Source organism: Pyrus communis, chromosome 16 (genome assembly GCF_041283825.1).
Source record: "Pyrus communis isolate YQ-2024b chromosome 16, ASM4128382v1, whole genome shotgun sequence".
Classification (NCBI taxonomy): domain Eukaryota; kingdom Viridiplantae; phylum Streptophyta; class Magnoliopsida; order Rosales; family Rosaceae; genus Pyrus; species Pyrus communis.
Genome location: NC_142580.1, coordinates 535,538 through 554,547, shown reverse-complemented (window position 1 = coordinate 554,547; position 19,010 = coordinate 535,538). Strand labels below are relative to the sequence as shown.

General features: G+C 38.5%; 1 protein-coding gene and 2 pseudogenes across 3 annotated transcripts; 1 reads left to right on the top strand and 2 right to left on the bottom strand.

Moving 5' to 3' along the window:
• The first annotated feature begins 859 nt into the window (after nt 1–859).
• On the top strand, nt 860–4,770 carry LOC137730906 (aldo-keto reductase family 4 member C10). Its single transcript, XM_068469907.1, has 4 exons — nt 860–1,117; nt 1,395–2,009; nt 2,889–3,143; nt 4,219–4,770. The coding sequence occupies exons 2-4, from the start codon at nt 1,443–1,445 to the stop codon at nt 4,477–4,479; spliced, it is 1,083 nt and encodes a 360-aa protein (XP_068326008.1). The 5' UTR covers nt 860–1,117; nt 1,395–1,442; the 3' UTR covers nt 4,480–4,770.
• A 1,369-nt stretch (nt 4,771–6,139) lies between these two features.
• Nucleotides 6,140–9,794, bottom strand: LOC137731567 (phytosulfokine receptor 1 pseudogene; annotated as a pseudogene). Its single transcript, XR_015957913.1, has 2 exons — nt 9,568–9,794; nt 6,140–9,437 (listed from the first exon to the last, which is right to left on the bottom strand). The product of XR_015957913.1 is annotated as a phytosulfokine receptor 1 pseudogene (transcript).
• A 5,114-nt stretch (nt 9,795–14,908) lies between these two features.
• On the bottom strand, nt 14,909–17,256 carry LOC137732975 (phytosulfokine receptor 1 pseudogene; annotated as a pseudogene). The gene has a single exon (XR_015957914.1). The product of XR_015957914.1 is annotated as a phytosulfokine receptor 1 pseudogene (transcript).
• Between the last annotated feature and the right edge of the window lie 1,754 nt (nt 17,257–19,010).

Below are 19,010 nucleotides of genomic sequence, written 5' to 3'. Positions count from 1 at the left end.
TAATGCTCTTATTTAGTTATAAGTCTATTCTATGAGACTCGGTTGTTCTTCATATGCTTTTAAGTTTGAATGTTGGCCGGAAATTTTGAGTGTCACCTCGAGTTGGAAAATTTCACCCTATGGTGCTTAATCATTAAGTTAGCCTTGTGGCTAAGCTTATTGTCATTTCATCTTGTTTCTGTTCCAAGTTAGTGAAGCCTACTCCGACTCCATCTTATTTCGATTATATCCTATCCGAATTTCATACTTTGGAGCCAACGAACCTAGCTATCTAGAGCGTTCAAGAGAAAGATGAGGGTGTGATTTTGTGTGACATGTGAGTCAGTGGGATGGAGCCAATGGAGACCGCATAACTTAAATTGAATGGTCGGAACTGCTGGATCTGTCAGCTCCGGAAAAATTGGTAAAGTGTACTTTCATCACTGGTCTATATATGATTACATTAATGAATGATGAATAATACGGACCGGCGACGTAGAGTCAAAGTTGGAGTACAAGAATCCGAACCCAAAAGTGAAAGAAAAAGCAGTTTGCTTTTACCGTTACGTTATGGCAAAAGCTTTCCTTTTTTACTCATTTGCTACGACTTTCACAAACATGATTAGAAAAAGATCGTCACGTCGAAACAAAGACATTGCATGTTTATTTATTGATTGATTTGTACATTTGTTCTTGTATGGAGACGAAAGACATCAAATCGTCAATGAATGTCGTTTTAGGTTGGGTGGGGGGGTGGGTGGTGGGTGGATTTGGACGAGTCTTCTAAGTTAGGTGGGTTAAACATTGAATTTTATTAGAAAATGACAATTAATTTAGTAATAATATATATATATATATATATAAATAAATAAAATTAGACACAGAGCATAGCAGCGTTTGTCCATTGCATTTTCCTCATGGAAAGAGATTGATATCACAGCTAAGCCTTTTGTTTTGTGTTTTGGGGCTTCCCTTTCCTCTCTCTCTCTCTCTCTGTGCTGCCGTTGTTGACCAGGACCCCTTGATTGAATATGTTCGTACACACTTCATCAGATGTGATACGCTTGTATTGGTTTCCAAAGAAAAAAGGCTTGATTGTTTGATTCAGCATTGGCCTTTTCTTTCGCTTCTTGTCGTGGTGAGCTCTCTTTCTGACATTTTGACATACAGATTGCGGGCAATTTTGTAGTCAAAGTTGCAGTCTTTTTTGGTCTGGAAGTCTTCTTTTGATTTTCTGCGACTTGGGTTTCTCAGTTTTTGGTGTTTGATTATTTGGGTATTTGCTTGATTTGCATACTTTGTCCCCGTTTCTGAGATTTTGGGTTCTTAATAGTTTGCTTGGAGCTCATATTTCACCTGTTAATATAGCTGAATTATTGGAATTTCGATTTGATTGTTGTACTCGGGGGATTTAGGATTGCTTGGTTATTTACAATCTACCCGTTTGGCTCTGAAACTCGAGGATGAAGGGAAAGTTTGGAACACCAGGAAGTTACTTTGTGTTAAACACAGGGGATAGAATTCCTGCCATTGGACTTGGGACATGGCAGAGTGGTGGAGACCTTTGTGTTCAAGCCGTAAAAACGGCGTTATCAGTTGGTTACCGCCATATAGATTGTGCACATCTTTATGGTAATGAGATTGAAGTTGGGGAAGCATTAGCTGAAGCATTTAAGGGTTCACTGAAGAGGGAAGACGTTTTCTTGACTTCTAAGCTCTACTGCACAATGAATTCTCTCAATAAAATCGAGAACTATGTTCGAGTTTCTCTTAAGAATCTTGGAGTTTCATATTTGGATCTATATTTGATGCATTGGCCTGACAGCTCGGCGTTTGGTGATGCTACTGATCCTCCTTCAAAGTCTGGGAGTGAGTATAGGCAATTCTTGAATCGGTTGAAGAAAGCATGGAAAGCTATGGAAGGTCTGGTTGAGATGGGTCTGGTGAGAGCTATTGGGGTCAGCAATTTCAGTGTTTCGCAAATCAAACAATTGCTTAAATTTGCAAAGATTGTACCTGCTGTGAATCAGGTTGGATTCGGTAGATCATTCTTGCTATTTTTTAACATTTCAGCATTTTTATAAGTATTTATTATTGTTTGAATGATGCAATGTATTTCCATGTCTTTATTTTTCCTTTTCTGCTTCTTGTTTGATTACAATGTCTGTCCATGGGTCTAATATGTTAGAGTAGACGAGTGACTTAATCTAGTAACATTTGACGATAAAATCTCGTTAGATAAGGACGTTTTTCAGCAACTATTTTGCTACAATCTACTCACATGAACAAAGCATGTCCTGCACTTTCTCCATTATTTGGTTGACGGTCCTAGTAATTGTAAGTGTTGAACGGTGGGATTCAGTGCAACATGAAGGAACCTGCATTTATATAACAATATTGCGTAACATAACCTTTATTGAAGCAGCTTATTTAGGTTCTACTTGGGTAAATGGGTAATTGGGTATACATATGTTATGGAAATGCAGAAAAACATTATTTGAGTTGGTAAGAATTGGCCTACTAGCACAGTCTGGCTGGAAAATGAACTTAAAGACTGAATTTTTCCTCTTCACCGATCTTTGAACTTTCTTTGATATTTTAATAAATATTGCCAACGTCACTGCATTTGTGCTCCAAAACTAGTTGAAACTTGAATCTAATTTTATTGAAAAGAGACTGATTCGTAGGACTAAAACCTCTCATGACTTTCTTTCTGATTCAATGTTGACACTGGAAACCCAACTCTTTTCTGGTACAGTGGCTGCATTTTTACGTTCATCTTTGCTAGATTTTAATTAGTATCCAATCATCATTGTTTCAATCTAGATTGTTAGGGTCTGGTCTTGAAGTTGCTCAATCTATGATATTATCACATAATTCAGGTTGCTTATTTGATTTATGATTTTTAGGTGGAGTTGCACCCATTTTGGAGGCAAGATGAACTTGTAAAGTTCTGTCAATTGAAAGGTATCCATGTGTCTGCTCACACACCCTTAGGAGTCCCAACTTCTACTCCTGGACCATCTGATAGCAGTTCAGGTGGGGAAGATGAACCTGGAACTCCTCGCATATCATTCAGGAGGTCAAGGTCTGTGCATGGGCCTATGCTGAAAATATCAACAGTTTCAGAGATAGCAGACCGACACAGAAAAACACCTGAGCAGGTACTTTAGATTCAAGTCCTTTCTTTTTCTCCTTACTACTCAAGTCATTCAAGCTATGTACTGGAAATGGAGGTACCATTCATATTACACAATTTGAATATCCTTTTGATTTCAAGACCCATATCACAGTAGGCTTCTATAAAATTTCCCGAAGTCTGAAGTTTGTGCTATTATCCCTTTGCTATAGATAGGTTGAACCTGCAAGATTGACTTTGGGAAGATATAAACCAAGACTGGAGATAACTAGATTATAAACCGAAAGGTCTGGAGTGGATCCCTCATTGACTTAGGACCTCAATTATATGCTGAATCAACATTAGTTTCCCTTCATTCTTCTTTGCCCCACCAATAACTCTATGCTACTTTTGCTATTGGTAATGTCCCAAGGAATGTTATACTTAAAACAGAAACTACACAATAATACTTATTTAAAGAGAGGGGTTATACCTGGTGTTGGTAACTTGGTATGCTTGGTCCGCCAGTGACCATGCTATCTAAGCTAGGCGTGGCACATTTATGTTTAGAAATGAGATGGGGTTGGTACCTGTTTGGAGGTTATAGTTTCGCTAGTGATTTGTACTACACATGAGCCAGAATTTTGTTTTTCAACATTTTACTTTTCATCTTTAAATTCTGCAAGCATGGTTATCTTAGGGATGGAAACCACCATCTTCTTCATTTGTGCTTTTTAACGCAAAGCAATTCAGGCATCAGAAATTTGAAAAAGCAATTGCATGAATTCAATATGTGGATGCTCTGATTGCAATGGTGTTTTGCTTCATTACATATTTTAGGGTCCCGATCATGCTAGTATCAGATTTTTCTGTATCGGTTTTGGCCATAAAACATTTACAGCCCTTCATGCAATGGAACTTCTCAGACTAAGCACCTAAGGTGGAACCAGTTGTGTTTCCATTAAATATCAAAACCGCCACTGGATTTTTGGGTGCTAAAACATGAATGCGCTACTAAGCATAGGAGACCAAAACTTATTCCCAGATGATTCTGTCCTCAATCAGTACCAGAAATAAAGGCAGTGCTTGTGATTTTAGTAACATTTGGTTATCTGTTTCAGGTGATTTTGCGTTGGGGGCTGCAAAGAGGAACCAGTGTGCTGCCTTGCAGCCTGAAGCCTGATAGGATAAGAAAAAACATAGACATCTTCAGTTGGTCTCTATCAGATGATGAGTGGAACCGCTTGAACCAGATCGAGCCCCAGGTATGCTTGTTTGGAAACGGTCCTTTGAATAATCTATCGGAGAGTGGGTTTATGTCTGGAAGTGTTCCACTTCAAGCTGTGCATGAGATGGAAGATGACATGGAATCCAATGCCTGATACGCCGATAGATAATAATATCCTCGTTCTCCTCCTCCTCCTCGTACAATGTGACATTTTTGTTCAAAGAAGTGACCATCTCATAATATGTGTGCCCATTGTTTGCAAGATTTCTGGTTGTTTGTGGATGCTTAGAAATTATTCAGAACAGATATTATCAATTCAACTGCCAAATATTTCTTTCTTTTTTTTAAACAAACACGAGTGATTCAATCTGTTCTTCTTTTCTTTTGTTGTTCTTTAACATGTATTTACGAAATCAGATTTCGATGTGTTGAGTACTTCTGCTCATTCTATGCCGTCCTCTCTCTCTCTCTCTCTCTCTCTCTCTCTATCTCTGCATATAAGCTGCCATTAAAACTGTAGTAGAACTGTCATGTCATATCTTATTGTTTGGCAATGGCAATTCGCAGGCCACCAAATCGTGTGCCCCGATATTGTTTTCGAGTTTATCTACAGCCCTGTGAATGTTCATATCAAAAAATTTCTCGAATCACACTTGCTCGTCAATTTCAAAGCGTACAAGGGTGGGTGGAAAAATACGAGTGGATAAATGGTGTGTGTAAGGTATTGGTTTGCAAAGTAGTCGGAGTCGGCTCAAGTAGTAAGGGTGGGTGGAAAAATACGAGTGGAAATTTCTGTCCTGTATAGTTTGCGGGTTTCTTTTTTCTTTTAGACCACCGGCCGTCAAAGAAATCCTGAGAGCCGTCAAAGAAATCCTGAGAGAGACGCAAGAGTTGGTCCATCACGTCGTCCTTTTTTACCAACACCACAATTTTAGTTAATTAATTAAATGTCAAACGAACAAATATAAAAATATATGACTAAATTTTTGGTTTTGTAGGACATACATCTTTTGGGATTTCATTTTTCGGAGTCTAAGAACCACTCAAATTGAATACGACGGTTACCATTTAACTCGTTATGCTGGCTCACCTTACACAAACCAAGAACTCCGATCTGTCTTCCAAATAAACCAAGGGTCCAAATTTCATGGTCCTTAGGTTCCAGACAATATGGTACATAGAGAAACCAAATTCGGTTTTGTAGCCTTTTCTTTCAGAAATTGGTGTCGATGTGAGTGGGTTTGGGAGAATGCACGACATTGCAATTGTCAATTGCTACGTCCAAATTTCAACGGTCACCTCACACAAATCAAGGATTTTGATCTCTGTTTCAAACAAACCGAGGTCCAGATTCAGTGGTTCTTAAGCTCCGGACAGTAAGGTCTAGAGAGAAGAAATTCGGTTTTGTAGACTTTTCTTTCATAAATTGATGTCGATGTGAATGGGTTTGGGAGACTGCACGACATTGCAATTGTCAATTGGCTACGTCCAAAATTTCAACGGTCGCCTACTGTTTTCAAGATGTTTGAACTCTAAAGCAAAGAAAGATAACAGAGTGCCTGTTTGGGATTTGCTTCTGCAACATTTGGTAGAAAAACTTAAAAGCGATTTGCAGTTGTGGAATCGCCTTTTTGGAGAAGCACCTTTTGACAGGTTTATATAAAAGCGTTTATGTTAAAGGCGCTTATAAGTAGAAGTGATTTCTACACGAAAAAGAAGCACGTTCTTACAACCGTTGTCGTTGCTGATATGCCGCACAGCGACAGTACGAAACCAATTCCGTCGAGGATAAATATTTACAACAAAAACCAACGTTGAGAATGCAAATATAAAAATTTATAGATCAGGAAATATAACTTCTTATACAAGTAAGATACGTTGCTGTACAACCAGGGTTTCCCTGGCTTCATTATCTAAAAAACAAAGCTAGACTTTCTTGGTGTTAATGTTATCGAGCCAAGTAACTAGCTGCTGAGTTGAAGGCCTCACCTTCGGGCTTCCGCTTAAGCAAAGGCATGCAATCTCAAAAACACACAACAGTTCCTCATCGTGCTGCTTGTCACAAATGAACGGATCAAACACCTCGCCTTCCCTCTTTTCCCTCTTCATCTGAAATGCCCATGATATCAAATCCCGACATTCTCTTGGCTTGCACATATCCATTGGCCTTTTTCCGGTGAGCAGCTCCAAAAGAACAACCCCGAAACTGTACACATCACCCTTGTAAGTAGCGACAGAAGCTTGGCTGTACTCAGGAGGGATGTAGCCTAATGTCCCAACAAGATCAGTTGTTACATGAGTAGCATACGGGTGTATGAGCCTTGCAAGACCAAAATCCGCCAAGTGCGCTTTAAAATTCTCATCCAAAAGGATGTTGCTTGACTTTATATCCCGATGAAGGATGTGGGGCTCGCATGACTGGTGCAAATAAGCAAGCCCTCTCGCCGCCCCTTGAGCAATCTTAAGCCTCACATTCCAATCTAGAGAGGTTGGACCGTCGGTTTTCTCATGTAACCAGTAATCCAGACTACCGTTCTCCATGTAAGAATATATCAAAAGCCTGTCACTTTTATACGTGCAATAACCCTGAAGATGTACAAGATTTGGATGTTGAGCTCTTGACAAGGTTTCAACTTCAGCGTAGAATTCTCTGTCCATCTGGCCACAGTCACCAGAAAGCCGCTTGATAGCAACCTTCTTACCATCAGGAAGGCTGGCCTTGTAAACCAGACCAAAACCCCCGCAACCGATGATATTTGCTTGGTCAAAATTGTTGGTAGATTGTAGAAGGTCATCAAGAGAGAGCTCTTTATTAGCATCCTTGTTTTGGAACAGAACTACTAGTTTCGACCCGAGTTCTTCCAAATCCTTCTCGTTGGTATCGTGGTCCTCTCTTTCAGGATCAACCTCTCTCCGGCTATGTGCCCGCACCACAATTATGAACATGAGAGCAAGAACAAATGCTGTTCCAAATACAATTCCAACAGCAATACCAATAACAACTCCTCTATTTTTCCTTGTTTTGCTGGGCTTCCCAAGGGGATAATGCACATTTGATGGACATGGGGGCGCATGGTCGCCACAAAGATTATTCCCTTCAAAGCTTGAATTTGGGAAGGTCCAAAACTGAGGTCCTGTAGGGATCACCCCGTATAACTGATTGTCTGCAACATTAAACTTGGACAAGAAGTTGAGGTTGACCAACGAAGGCGGTATGTTCCCTGAAAGCTTGTTATGAGACAAATCCAGAGTCTCTAAGCTGGCCATCCCAGATAAATTACTCGGAATCGGTCCTGATAGATTGTTGCACTTCAGATCCAAAACATGAAGCGATTTCAGTTTCCCAAACTCTCGCCAGATTGGTCCACTAAGATTGTTGTTGCTAAAGTCCAATGTAGGCCGAAAGCTCGAAACTTGATTGTACTGCAACCCACGTGCACTTACATTCTTCTTCATGAAAAGAGGGAAATCATAGGAAGGTTCCTCAACGGAGATCCTCCCATTAATGAGGCTCGGGAGTCCAGTTAGGCTTCTCGGCATTTCCCCCGTAAAGGAATTATTAGACATGTCCAAGTAGAAAAGACTGCTAAAATTACCAAACCAGACTGGAATTGTTCCTTCCAATTGGTTCCACGATATATCCAACAACTGCAACCTGCTGCTAGTACTCAACCATTGGGGTATTACACCCGTGAGCCTACAGTTTGCAATAACAAGAACCTTCAACTTTTCAAAATGAAGGGTTGGATCAGCAGGAAATTGTTCGCCACGGAAGTTCAAGGTGAGAACCAAGGTAGTCAGGTTCTGACACTGCTGTAAAATTTGAAGGGCGGAAGAGATATTGGAAAGGCTGCAATTTGACAGCGAGATGTAACAGAGGCTATGGAAACTCTTGAAGCTTTCTGGGATTTCACCAGTGAAGTTGTTACGGGCAAGATTGACAGTATTCAAATGTTGACAGGAGGGAAGATTGGAGGGAATAGGCCCATCAAACCGATTGGAACCGAGATCAAGAGAGGTCAAACTAGTCATTGCTGAACAATTAAGATCAATTGTGCCCTGCAACGAATTGTTTTTCAAATTAAGCAAAGTGATAGTCGATGAACTCGACAAAGAAGGGGGTATCCGACCACCAAAACGATTTGAATGAGCTACAAAATTCTGTAATCTTCCAAGGCTGTGGAAAACATCTGGGATAGTTCCTGAAAACTCATTAGTTGAGATATCCAAACGAACAAGGTTAATGAGGTTACCGAATTCTTCGCTGAGGGCCCCTGACAGCTTGTTATCTTGCATGTTCAACTGGGTTAGCTTTCGCAGACGAAATATACCTTCGGGTACACTGCCATTGAAATTATTCATGGCTAGACAGAGGTGCTCCAAGGAAATACAATTGCCAAGACCTGGTGGGAGGTTACCAGAGAAGTAGTTCACAGCCAACTTCAGAGTTCGAAGCCGAGTAGAACTGTCACAGATGCTAGCTGGAAGGGAACCATTCAAAAAGTTTTGAGAAATTTCAATGAACTGGACTGAAGGCAAATCGATATCGACAGGAATGGGGCCGGAAAAGTAATTAGAACTCAAGTCTAAGAGCTCTAAATTTGGCAAATGGAAGAGCGAAATCGGAAGCGAGTACTTGAGGAAATTGTGAGAGAGATTGAGGGTTCTGAGCTGGTCTAATGTCCCCAAAGATGCAGAGAGATTTCCCAGTAGCCTTCTCTTTGGAAGCTCCAGTTTTACCACTCTATAAGTATCAATGGAATAGTTCAATCCGAGAGACGACGAAGAATTGCAAGTGATGCCTACCCATTTACAGCAATCAGGTGAAAATTTGCTGCCCCACCCATCAATCACAGAATCTATACCGTTCCTGAAATCCTCCAATGCTTTCAAATCGTTGGGATTGCATGTCAGGTTTTGAGAGCTTAAAATCCGAGCTTGGAAGCAAAACCCAATAACAAAAATGAAAACCCAGAAATCTTGGACCCCCATTTCACAGAAACAAACCCTCTAGAAGAGAGAGAGAGAGAATGTACAATCAAGCAGCAGCAGCAAAATCCTTGCCAAGAACCAAACTTTCTGAGGTGGGTTTTCTTGTATCAAACATAATGTCTGCGAAATGAAGCAAAAAATGGAAAGAAAATAAAACCAAAAATGAATCAAAATTCGAGAAATGGGTTTTGTTGTATGTGAAGAAATAAAGCAGAAACGTAATAAGAAGAGAGAGAAAAAAAAGACAAACCTGACAGATAGAGAGAGATTTTTGACTTCAAAAGAACACGGCTTCTGGTATGAATCAATTGAATGAATGGACGAAAGTATTCATCTTTTGTTTTTCGTTTCAGTTTGCAGTTCTTCTCCTCCTCGCCGATTTTCTCTGTTAAATTTTGGGCTGCTAGCGAGGGAGGCTTCTTCTATTTGTCATACTGTAATTTGTAATCTTTATATGAAAGACAACTAGTAAAGTGGTGACCGCGGACACTGTAAGCGGCGACCGGCAAAAGCCGGTCAGTTGCATGAAGGTTCGGTTACGGACAGCGATGGGTGAGGCCCGGAGGGCAGAGAGTCAACGAATGGGTGGCGCGACAAGTGCATTTAGTCTTTTTTATTTTTATTTTTTAATTATGTAATTTTACTTTAATTATTGTGAGACGATTCTAACCAGGTAGAAGAAAAGACGCACTACTCTTGCTAATTTACTCAAAATCTTTCTCATCCATATCATATAAACTTGCTATATATATATATATATCTATAAAATTATAATATGGTAATGTTTGATTTCTGATGCTGATAAAGCACACGATAGTGACAGGAGGAGACTAAAATGTCTCTGTCCGGCCCCCAAAAGGGTGGACTGTTGTGGCGATTGCCACCAGTTAGTCCATTTTAAAAATAAATAAATAAAAAATCAAACTTTAAGACGATTTTATTTGGACATACAAATCCACCACATTTTCAAATAGAGTGGGACGTTACAATTCCATATGAGACGCGCTTATATAAAAAGTATATTAACAAATGTGTTTTTTTTTTTTTTTTTTTTATTAACTAAGAACTAGAATGCCATTTTCAAGATGGTAAACGAAACCGAAGTCAGAGATGGAGACTCGGAAAATGATTTTCTGTCAAAATTTAAAAAGGGATTTTAAACAATGGAGGACAACGTATCACCTTATATAGAGTTTGACATTCGAGAAGTGAAACCAACTTTGACTTGAATTAAAGAATGGTATGATCGTATGGGGTTCAATTTTCAAATAAGTATATATATATTGCAAAATAAAAATTATTTATTTTTTATCTAAATGAGTCGTCATTTCTTAATTTTCAAGGTTAGGTGAATAATTTAGTTATTTGATTTCTATATACCAGAGATTGAACTCCATGGATCAACCATGCGTGCATGATCCAACGTTGGTTAAAGAAATCAAATCGCCGTATACAGAACGCAGTTGAAGACTTTGCTTCTTCTGCTTTCCCCAATATTTTAGATTAAATGTTTTGATTTTTCAATGAATTTGTGGTCTTTATTATTCAATAATATTAATGCTTACAAGTAACATACTGTCCGTAGACTGTATTAATCAGAATAGTCAAATATGCATGTCTCAAATCTCAGACACATGTCTATAATCAAAGAAACAAACAACGTCACAACTCAAGGGTCAAATATAAACAACAGGTTTGGACCACATATATACAGGAGAAGGTTTGGGATTAAAACGTTTTGGGTAAGTAAGCAGGTCCGATTTGTACAGAACTCGTGGGACATTTGTGTGTGTACGTGTGTGTATACCGTGTAAGGTGTAATTCATTTTATTTAAAAGGATTTATAGTTCAGTTAGTTAATCTCATTTATCTTTACACAAATCAAACGTAAAGGTAGTCTCGACGTCGACAGAGATGGCGATAAGCTTTGGGTGTGTGGACAATTGGCCGGAAGATAACTTCGCTCGCCAGCCCAGCCAAGCGCGCGACGTGCTTAGTTATGAGATTGTCTGTTTTCTCATCAATATAGCTCGAATAAAAATTAGTAGTTTATTGCCATTTTCTTAGCATAATAAAAGAAAATTATAAATAACCAAATAAGTAATCACGTAAAATACAAGGAAATTATCTCTTTAAAAAAAGAAAATTCAAAACCTATTTATCCATCGGGGGATACATGATCGATCTTGTGAAGGATGAAGATGTCACATGTATGATATATGTCTAATGTCCACAACTGTTCACGTGTGTTTCATTTATGATCTTTGTCGTAAAGGGTTAACCTTTCTTCTATTGGTCACCTAAAGCTTAACCTTTCAATCCACACACAAAAAGTAAGAAAAATAAATCAACTGATGCGAAAACTATATATACGGGCAGAGAGAGCATACATGCATGCATGTATGTAGAGTACGTACGTACTAGGGCAAACTTTTAACCAAACATGCAAACACAGCCTTTACATAGAGATATTAAGAAACGTATGGGAATGTGCGAACAAAGTCCTATGTCAGTGAGGAACTAAATTATGCAAGGGATTATAGAGATTGGGTTATTCTTCGTATTGCCAATTGATTTTATGGTGAAATCTCAACTTTTTTGATAATATCAAAGCAGGTTAGCCTACGTATGAAACCTAAATGGCCACACATACTTCACGTCACCCCATTTGTATTGTTTACATGTTAAGTTTGAAAATTCGTTACACGTGAGGGACGTATGAGAATGTGAGGACAGTCCTACATCAATGAGAGATAAACCATACAAGGGCTTAGAAAAGATTGGATTACTCTCTATATGATCAATTGATTTTAAGATGAAACTTCTAACTGTCTTCAAAATCTTCAACCATAATCAAATACTTCATCAAAATGTACTATCCGAGAACTTGGGGTCACTTCAGTTAAAAAAATTGCTCAAAAATAGGAAAAATTGCTCAAAAATAGGCAAAATGACAGATTGATAGGCGTCCATATTCTCGCAGCTTTAGCTCAATCAAGTTAGCTAGAACGATACACCTCTTTTTATGTACCCACGTTCAAAATTATTTTTTCATTATTTAGATAAATTTAGTGTATAACACAGCTTGTATCTTAAAAAAAAAATAAAAAAAAAAATAAAAAGAAGTCATCCATACGCACAATTTGTGTATATTCATCCATCCCCACTTGTGCACGATTTTTTTTTGGTAAGTAAAGTGTACGTGTTTGTCTTGAATTAAACTTCCTCCATTAACAATTAAGAAAAGTTTGACGGACCCTAATAGCGACATCCACCTCCAAAGTACAAGTAGTCAAGACTATCCCAACTATCTGTACTGGATATTGTATATTAATATGAAAAGTTTCATGCACCTTTATCTGTATGATCCTCCATTCCTCCTCCTCAGTCCTCAATCCTCATGTTTGAGCTACCACTAATTTAATACGTACAACCAGCCGCCCACCAGAAATATCCTAAATTCCTAATTCATTGGATTCTCTTACATTTGAGGCGGTTAGAGTGTATCATCTGATGCAAAGATTAGTCAGTCCAGTTTGACGTATCAGACAAGACCTATATGCAGAAGATGTGAGCCAAGCCCTGCGTCACTCATCATCTACATATGAACTAGGGAAATAATAAAAGAGAAAATTAATCTTATGTTTCGTGAAATCTGAGTTTAAGATTGATCGAATGATCAATGTTAATCGCATTTAGAGAAATAATGACTTAATATTTTACTTTTAGGAATTAGTGGTTTACACTACATGCTTCAATGTCAAGCATGGTATATTTACTCTATGGATTTTCGTCATAACTAGTACTCAAGTAACAGACCCTGCAAATCATATGCTTACTTTTCTTGTGCCAAAAGTAAAGGGTGTATTCAATTAGGATTTTAAGGGATTTTAATTTTTTTAATGAGTTTATGGGTATTCAATCTGGATTTTAAGTGATTTTCTGAAATTCAAAGTATGTTCAATTATGATTTTAAGATAGACTATTAACATCCTTAGAAATCCGGTGTATTTAATTAGGATTTTAAAGAAGTTTATAATGTTCCAATTGTATTCAATTGTGAATTTATTTTAAAGAATTTGAAAAAGTTGTGAAATTAGAGAGAATTGAAGATATTTTGTTGTATATTTTAAGTATCTACAAATCTCATATCTTCGTATAAGATTTTGAGGGAATTGAATTAAAATTTTACATAGAATCTCTACAAATCAATTAAAATCTAAAAAAATTCATGGATTTATAAGTCCATTAAAATCTCTCAAATTCTCAATTAAATACATCCTCCCAATGTCTTATTTGATTTTCCAACACGAAAGATATAATCAATTAGAATCTCATACATTTATATGCAAAAATATACTTACACTGAGGGTGAGAAAATAAATTGTTATCGAACTTACTATCTACGAGATTTGATCATAAAATATCTCATGTATAAGTCAAAAGAAATATCGTTAAACTGTAGTATTAAATGAATAAATTTGCATCCTATTAATTAGGAATCAAGACTAACGATGTAATCAACCACTGACTACTCGCTACAGATTGCGGATGCGACCCCATTAGAACGGGACATCCCTAACAAACTTTCTCGAGCACTGGCTTCGGCTGGGGTTTTTTGCCCTGATCAAGTATTAAATGGGCCTCAGCGTGTAAGCACTAAGTTGTTATTAGCCCAAGGCCTCTTAGCCTAGTAGTGCTCGTATATAGGTAAATACACATCTTATTTGCACATTTTTTTTCTGAGCCATTAATTAATCTGGACGGCTAGATTTATAACACGGCTTCGGATCCCTTTCATCAAATCCACCAATTCGAACTTTTGAAATTTGATCTAACGGTTAAAAATAGGAGTCATTTTAAAAATTATAATAATTTTAGTCGTTGAATCAAATTTCAATAATTCGGATTAATGGATTTGATGAAAGGAATTTGGAAATGATTCCTTTCCTTATAACACAACCAGAAGCTACAACCAGGTCAAAATAAACCGCCACCCTAAATTGCATTTCCTGAAATTCTCGTAGTGTTCCACACAGCCACGGCAAACCCATTGTTCGATTAAAAAGAAGGAAATACGACAAGGCTGGAGGGAAAATAAACAATGAAAATATTACTTCTCGAAAAAGAAAAATTGCATAAGTGGAGTGGAGGAGACGGACGCCAGAGAGAGGAAACAGAGAGAGCAAGGGAGTGACGTTAATCGGGTCTTCAGCTTTTCGAGTTTGCAATTCGGGTTTCTTTCACCCGGTTGTAAGGTAAATTAAAGGATTCATCTTGTTCGTCCATTTTACTCACGTGTATATGAATGTGTAAATAGGCATGTCGACTGGAGAAAAATCCTAACTTAGAAAGCAAAGTGAGGACCGCTATTAGGATCAGTAGAGGTAGTCTGATGTCGGCCCAAAGGTATACGACCTAAGACACAAAGTTTGGGGTGGGTCGGCGCTGAATGCAGGAGGTGGGGATTGAGGAGCTCCTCAGTACATGCTCCTAGCCAAGTATTTTTCAAACCGTATCACTTACAATATATACTTTTATTTTTGTTACATTCAAAGGCAACCACCCCCATTACTTGAGATAAGTTCTTGCATATAAATGCCTGTATAAGGCACCTCTCATCATTTATGTGTGAGTGTTGTTACATACAGGTAACCTTGGGCTGTGATTTCTCTCACTTCACAACCCAAACACTTTTTTTGGGTAATACTACTATTTATACATTACGTTACGAGCATACAAAATATAAATAAAAAGAAAAAAGAAAAAAAAATAAGGATGTACTTTCCTTAAAAATTCCAGATATACCTATCTATCCCAATGAAACATGCTATTCCAAATACGAATCCGACACACACTCCGGCAATGACTCCGGTATAATCCTTGTTTGATTTGTCGTACCATTTTCCCAGAGGACCATCCTCTCCTGAAGGACAAGGGGAAGCATCGTGGCCGCAAAGACTGTTCCCTTCAAAGCTTGAACTTGAGAAGGTCAAAAATTGACCTCCTGTAGGGATCACCCCATACAATTCATTGTCAGCAACACTAAACTTGGACAAGAAGCTAAGCTTAACCAACGAAGGGGGGATTATCCCTGAAAGCTCGTTATGAGACAAATCCAGAGTCTCCAAGCTCACCATCTCAGATAAACTACTCGGAATTGGTCCCGATAATCTGTTGTACTTCAAATCCAAAACATGAAGCGACCTCAGCTTCCTGAAATCTGGCCAGATTGCTTCACTGAGATTGTTGTTGCTGAAGTCCAATGTAGGCCGAAAGCTCCAAACTCGTTTGTACTGCAATTCTCGTCCACTCACCCTCAACGCAAAAAGAGGGAAATCAGGGGAAGGTTCTTCAGTTGGGCACCTCCAATTAATGAGGCTCGGTAGTCCAGTTAAGCTTCTTGGGATTTCCCCATTGAGAGAATTGTTAGATATGTCCAAGTAGAAGAGATTGCTAAAATTGCCAAACCAGATTGGAATTGCTCCTTCCAATTGGTTCCACGATATATCCAACAACTGCAATCTGCTGCTAGTACGCAACCATTGGGGGATTGAACCTGTGAGCCTACAATATGCAATGATCAAAACCTTCAACTTTTCAAAATGAAGGATTGGATCAGCGGGAAATTGTTCGCCAGGAAAGTTCAAAGTGAGAACCAAAGTAGTCAGGTTCCGACACCGCTGTAAAATTTGAAGGGCAGAAGAGACATTGGATATGCTGGAATTTGACAACGAAAGGTAAGAGAGGCTATGGAAATTCTCGAAGCTTTTTGGTATTTCGCTAGGGAAGTTGTTGCGGGCGAGATTGACATCACTCAAATGTCGACAAGAGGGAAGATTGGAGGGAATAGGCCCATCAAATAGATTGGAACCGAGATTAAGAGAGGTCAAGCTAATCATTGCTGAACAATTAAGAGCGATTGAGCCCTCCAATGAATTGTTTCTTAAATTAAGCAAAGAAATAGTCGATGAACTCGACAAGGAAGGGGGAATCTGACCACCAAAACGATTTGAATGAGCTATAAAATTCTGTAATCTTCCAAGGCTGTGGAAAACATCTGGAATTGTTCCTGAAAACCCATTAGTTGAGATATCCAAACGAACAAGGTTAATGAGGTTACCGATTTCTTCACTGAGCGCCCCTGACAGCATGTTATCTTGAATGTTCAACCGAGTTAGCTTTCGTAGACGAAATATACCTTTGGATATACCATCACTTGTGCCTGTAAGATAATTTGTGCTCAGGTCGAGGTCCTCCAAGGAAGTACAATTGCCAAAACCTTGTGGAAGATTGCTAGAGAAGTAGTTAGGGGCCATGTTGAGTACCCGAAGTTGAGTAGAATTTTTGTCACAGATGCTGCCAGGAAGGGAACCATTCAAAAGGTTTTGAGAAATATCAAGGAACTGGATTGAAGGTAACTCGATATCGACTGGAATGGGGCCGGAAAAGTCATTAGAACTCAAGTCTAAGAGCTCTAAATTCGACAAATGGAAGAGCGAAGTCGGAAGCGAGTGCATGAGTAAATTGTGAGAGAGATTGAGGGTTCTGAGCTGGTCCAAAGTGCCTAAAGATGCAAAGAGGTTGCCTGCTAGTCTTTTACTTGGAAGCTCCAACTTGACCACTCGAAAGGTATCGATTGAATTGTTCAATCCAATTCCCAGAGAGGATGAAGAGTTGCAAGTGATGCCTTCCCATTTACAGCAATCAGATGAGAAACTGCTTCCCCACCCGTCGACCACAGTTTTTAAACTTGACGTGAAATCCTCCAATGCTTTCATATCATTTGGATTGCATGTCAAGTTCAGAGAGCTCAAGATTTGAGCTTGGAAGCAAAAGCCAATAACAGTCACCACCAAGAAATCCTGAACACCCATATCACAGCAACACACAGTCAAGTTCTCAACACACCCACGAGAGTATAGAGAGAGTGGGAGAGAGTGAGAGAGACAAAACCAATTAGCTGGAAGGAGAACAGCAATATTAATAAAAGAGGGTGATAGGGAAAGATCGAATGAAATTACTTGACATTGAAGTCAAACACGCTTTCTTTCTTTAACTTCAAACTTGGGATTCGTTTGTGGACTACAGTTCATTATTTGGGGACTTTAATCCTATATAAATCATGGACTACGAAAGTCACAAATCATTGAAATTATTGGTTCTTCATCAACTAAAGATCAACATTTATAGTTATTGTCTATCTATTTGTCGTGTACAACAAACCTTGCTCAACAAAAATCAAGGAAGACTTGGCTGGTCTTTTTATAATTACTTTCAAACGAACGCTAAAAATCAACTATATAGTCATTGTCCCTCGACGTGTACAAAACTTACTACATACAAAATTAGACAAGACTTTACCCTAATTTATCTATGTCACCTTTTTACTTACTACTTGACACCATATCTATGTTTTGAAAAAAGTCAAAGCCAAAAGTCAAATCCAAGGATTACTGCACCTCTGTTACTGTTAAGGTAATCAAACAAAATTTGGCCTGGTCTTATACTGCCACCTGGACTCTTGCCGTGTCAATGGAGCTACCTTCCAAATACTAATTGCTTTCTTTCCATACTAGTCACGGGAATCTAAACTAACGGCATTCCTAATGAATCCTTTCACTTACCAAAAACCCCTACTCGATCAAGGTTCAAGTAAGGATTGTAAGGGCATCTTCAATCAAAAATGCTAAATATAGCCTCGTTCATAATTATAGCTCTGTAAAATATTATTTTCTAAATGAATAGTTGTTTGGACCGAAAATAATATTGTTGGGCCGAGTGTTAGTTTGTGCTCGGCCCAAAGCATTGTCAAAAATACTATGGGTTGTCTGGTGATTCCAGGCCATTCAGCAAGGATGGTCGAGTCCTATTACAAGAAGAAGTAGTTCAAATAAGTAAAGGGGTCGAGGAAGTCCTAGTGCAATTAAGATTCTCGACCAACAATGAATAAAGCTCCAAAAATGGGTGAGTTCAAAGTCCTAATGGGAGTAGGGTTGTTCGAAGCAAAGTTGGAACGAAAATCAAGGAAGACTTGGCTGGTCTTTTTATAATTACTTTCAAACGAACGCTAAAAATCAACTATATAGTCATTGTCCCTCGACGTGTACAAAACTTACTACATACAAAATTAGACAAGACTTTGCCCTAATTTATCTATGTCACCTTTTTACTTACTACTTGACACCATATCTATGTTTTGAAAAAAAGTCAAAGCCAAAAGTCAAATCCAAGGATTACTGCACCTCTGTTACTGTTAAGGTAATCAAACAAAATTTGGCCTGGTCTTATACTGCCACCTGGACTCTTGCCGTGTCAATGGAGCTACCTTCCAAATACTAATTGCTTTCTTTCCATACTAGTCACGGGAATCTAAACTAACGGCATTCCTAATGAATCCTTTCACTTACCAAAAACCCCTACTCGATCAAGGTTCAAGTAAGGATTGTCAGGGCATCTTCAATCAAAAATGCTAAATATAGCCTCGTTCATAATTATAGCTTTGCAAAATATTATTTTCTAAACGAATAGTTGTTTGGGCCCAAAATAATATTGGTGGGCCGAGTGTTGGTTTGTGCTCGGCCCAAAGTCGTGTCAAAAATACTATAGGCTGTCTGGTGATTTTAGGCCATTCAACAAGGATGGTCGAGTCCTATTACAAGAAAGAGTAATTCAGATAAGTAAAGGGGTCGA

Bases quoted from the DNA above. Each gene is read 5' to 3' on its own strand.
- LOC137730906 (XM_068469907.1), top strand. From the start codon at position 1,443: ATGAAGGGAAAGTTTGGAACACCAGGAAGTTACTTTGTGTTAAACACA. The intron at 2,010-2,888 runs GTTGGATTCGGT...TATGATTTTTAG, and splicing joins TTGTACCTGCTGTGAATCAG to GTGGAGTTGCACCCATTTTG. The intron at 3,144-4,218 runs GTACTTTAGATT...TATCTGTTTCAG, and splicing joins ACAGAAAAACACCTGAGCAG to GTGATTTTGCGTTGGGGGCT.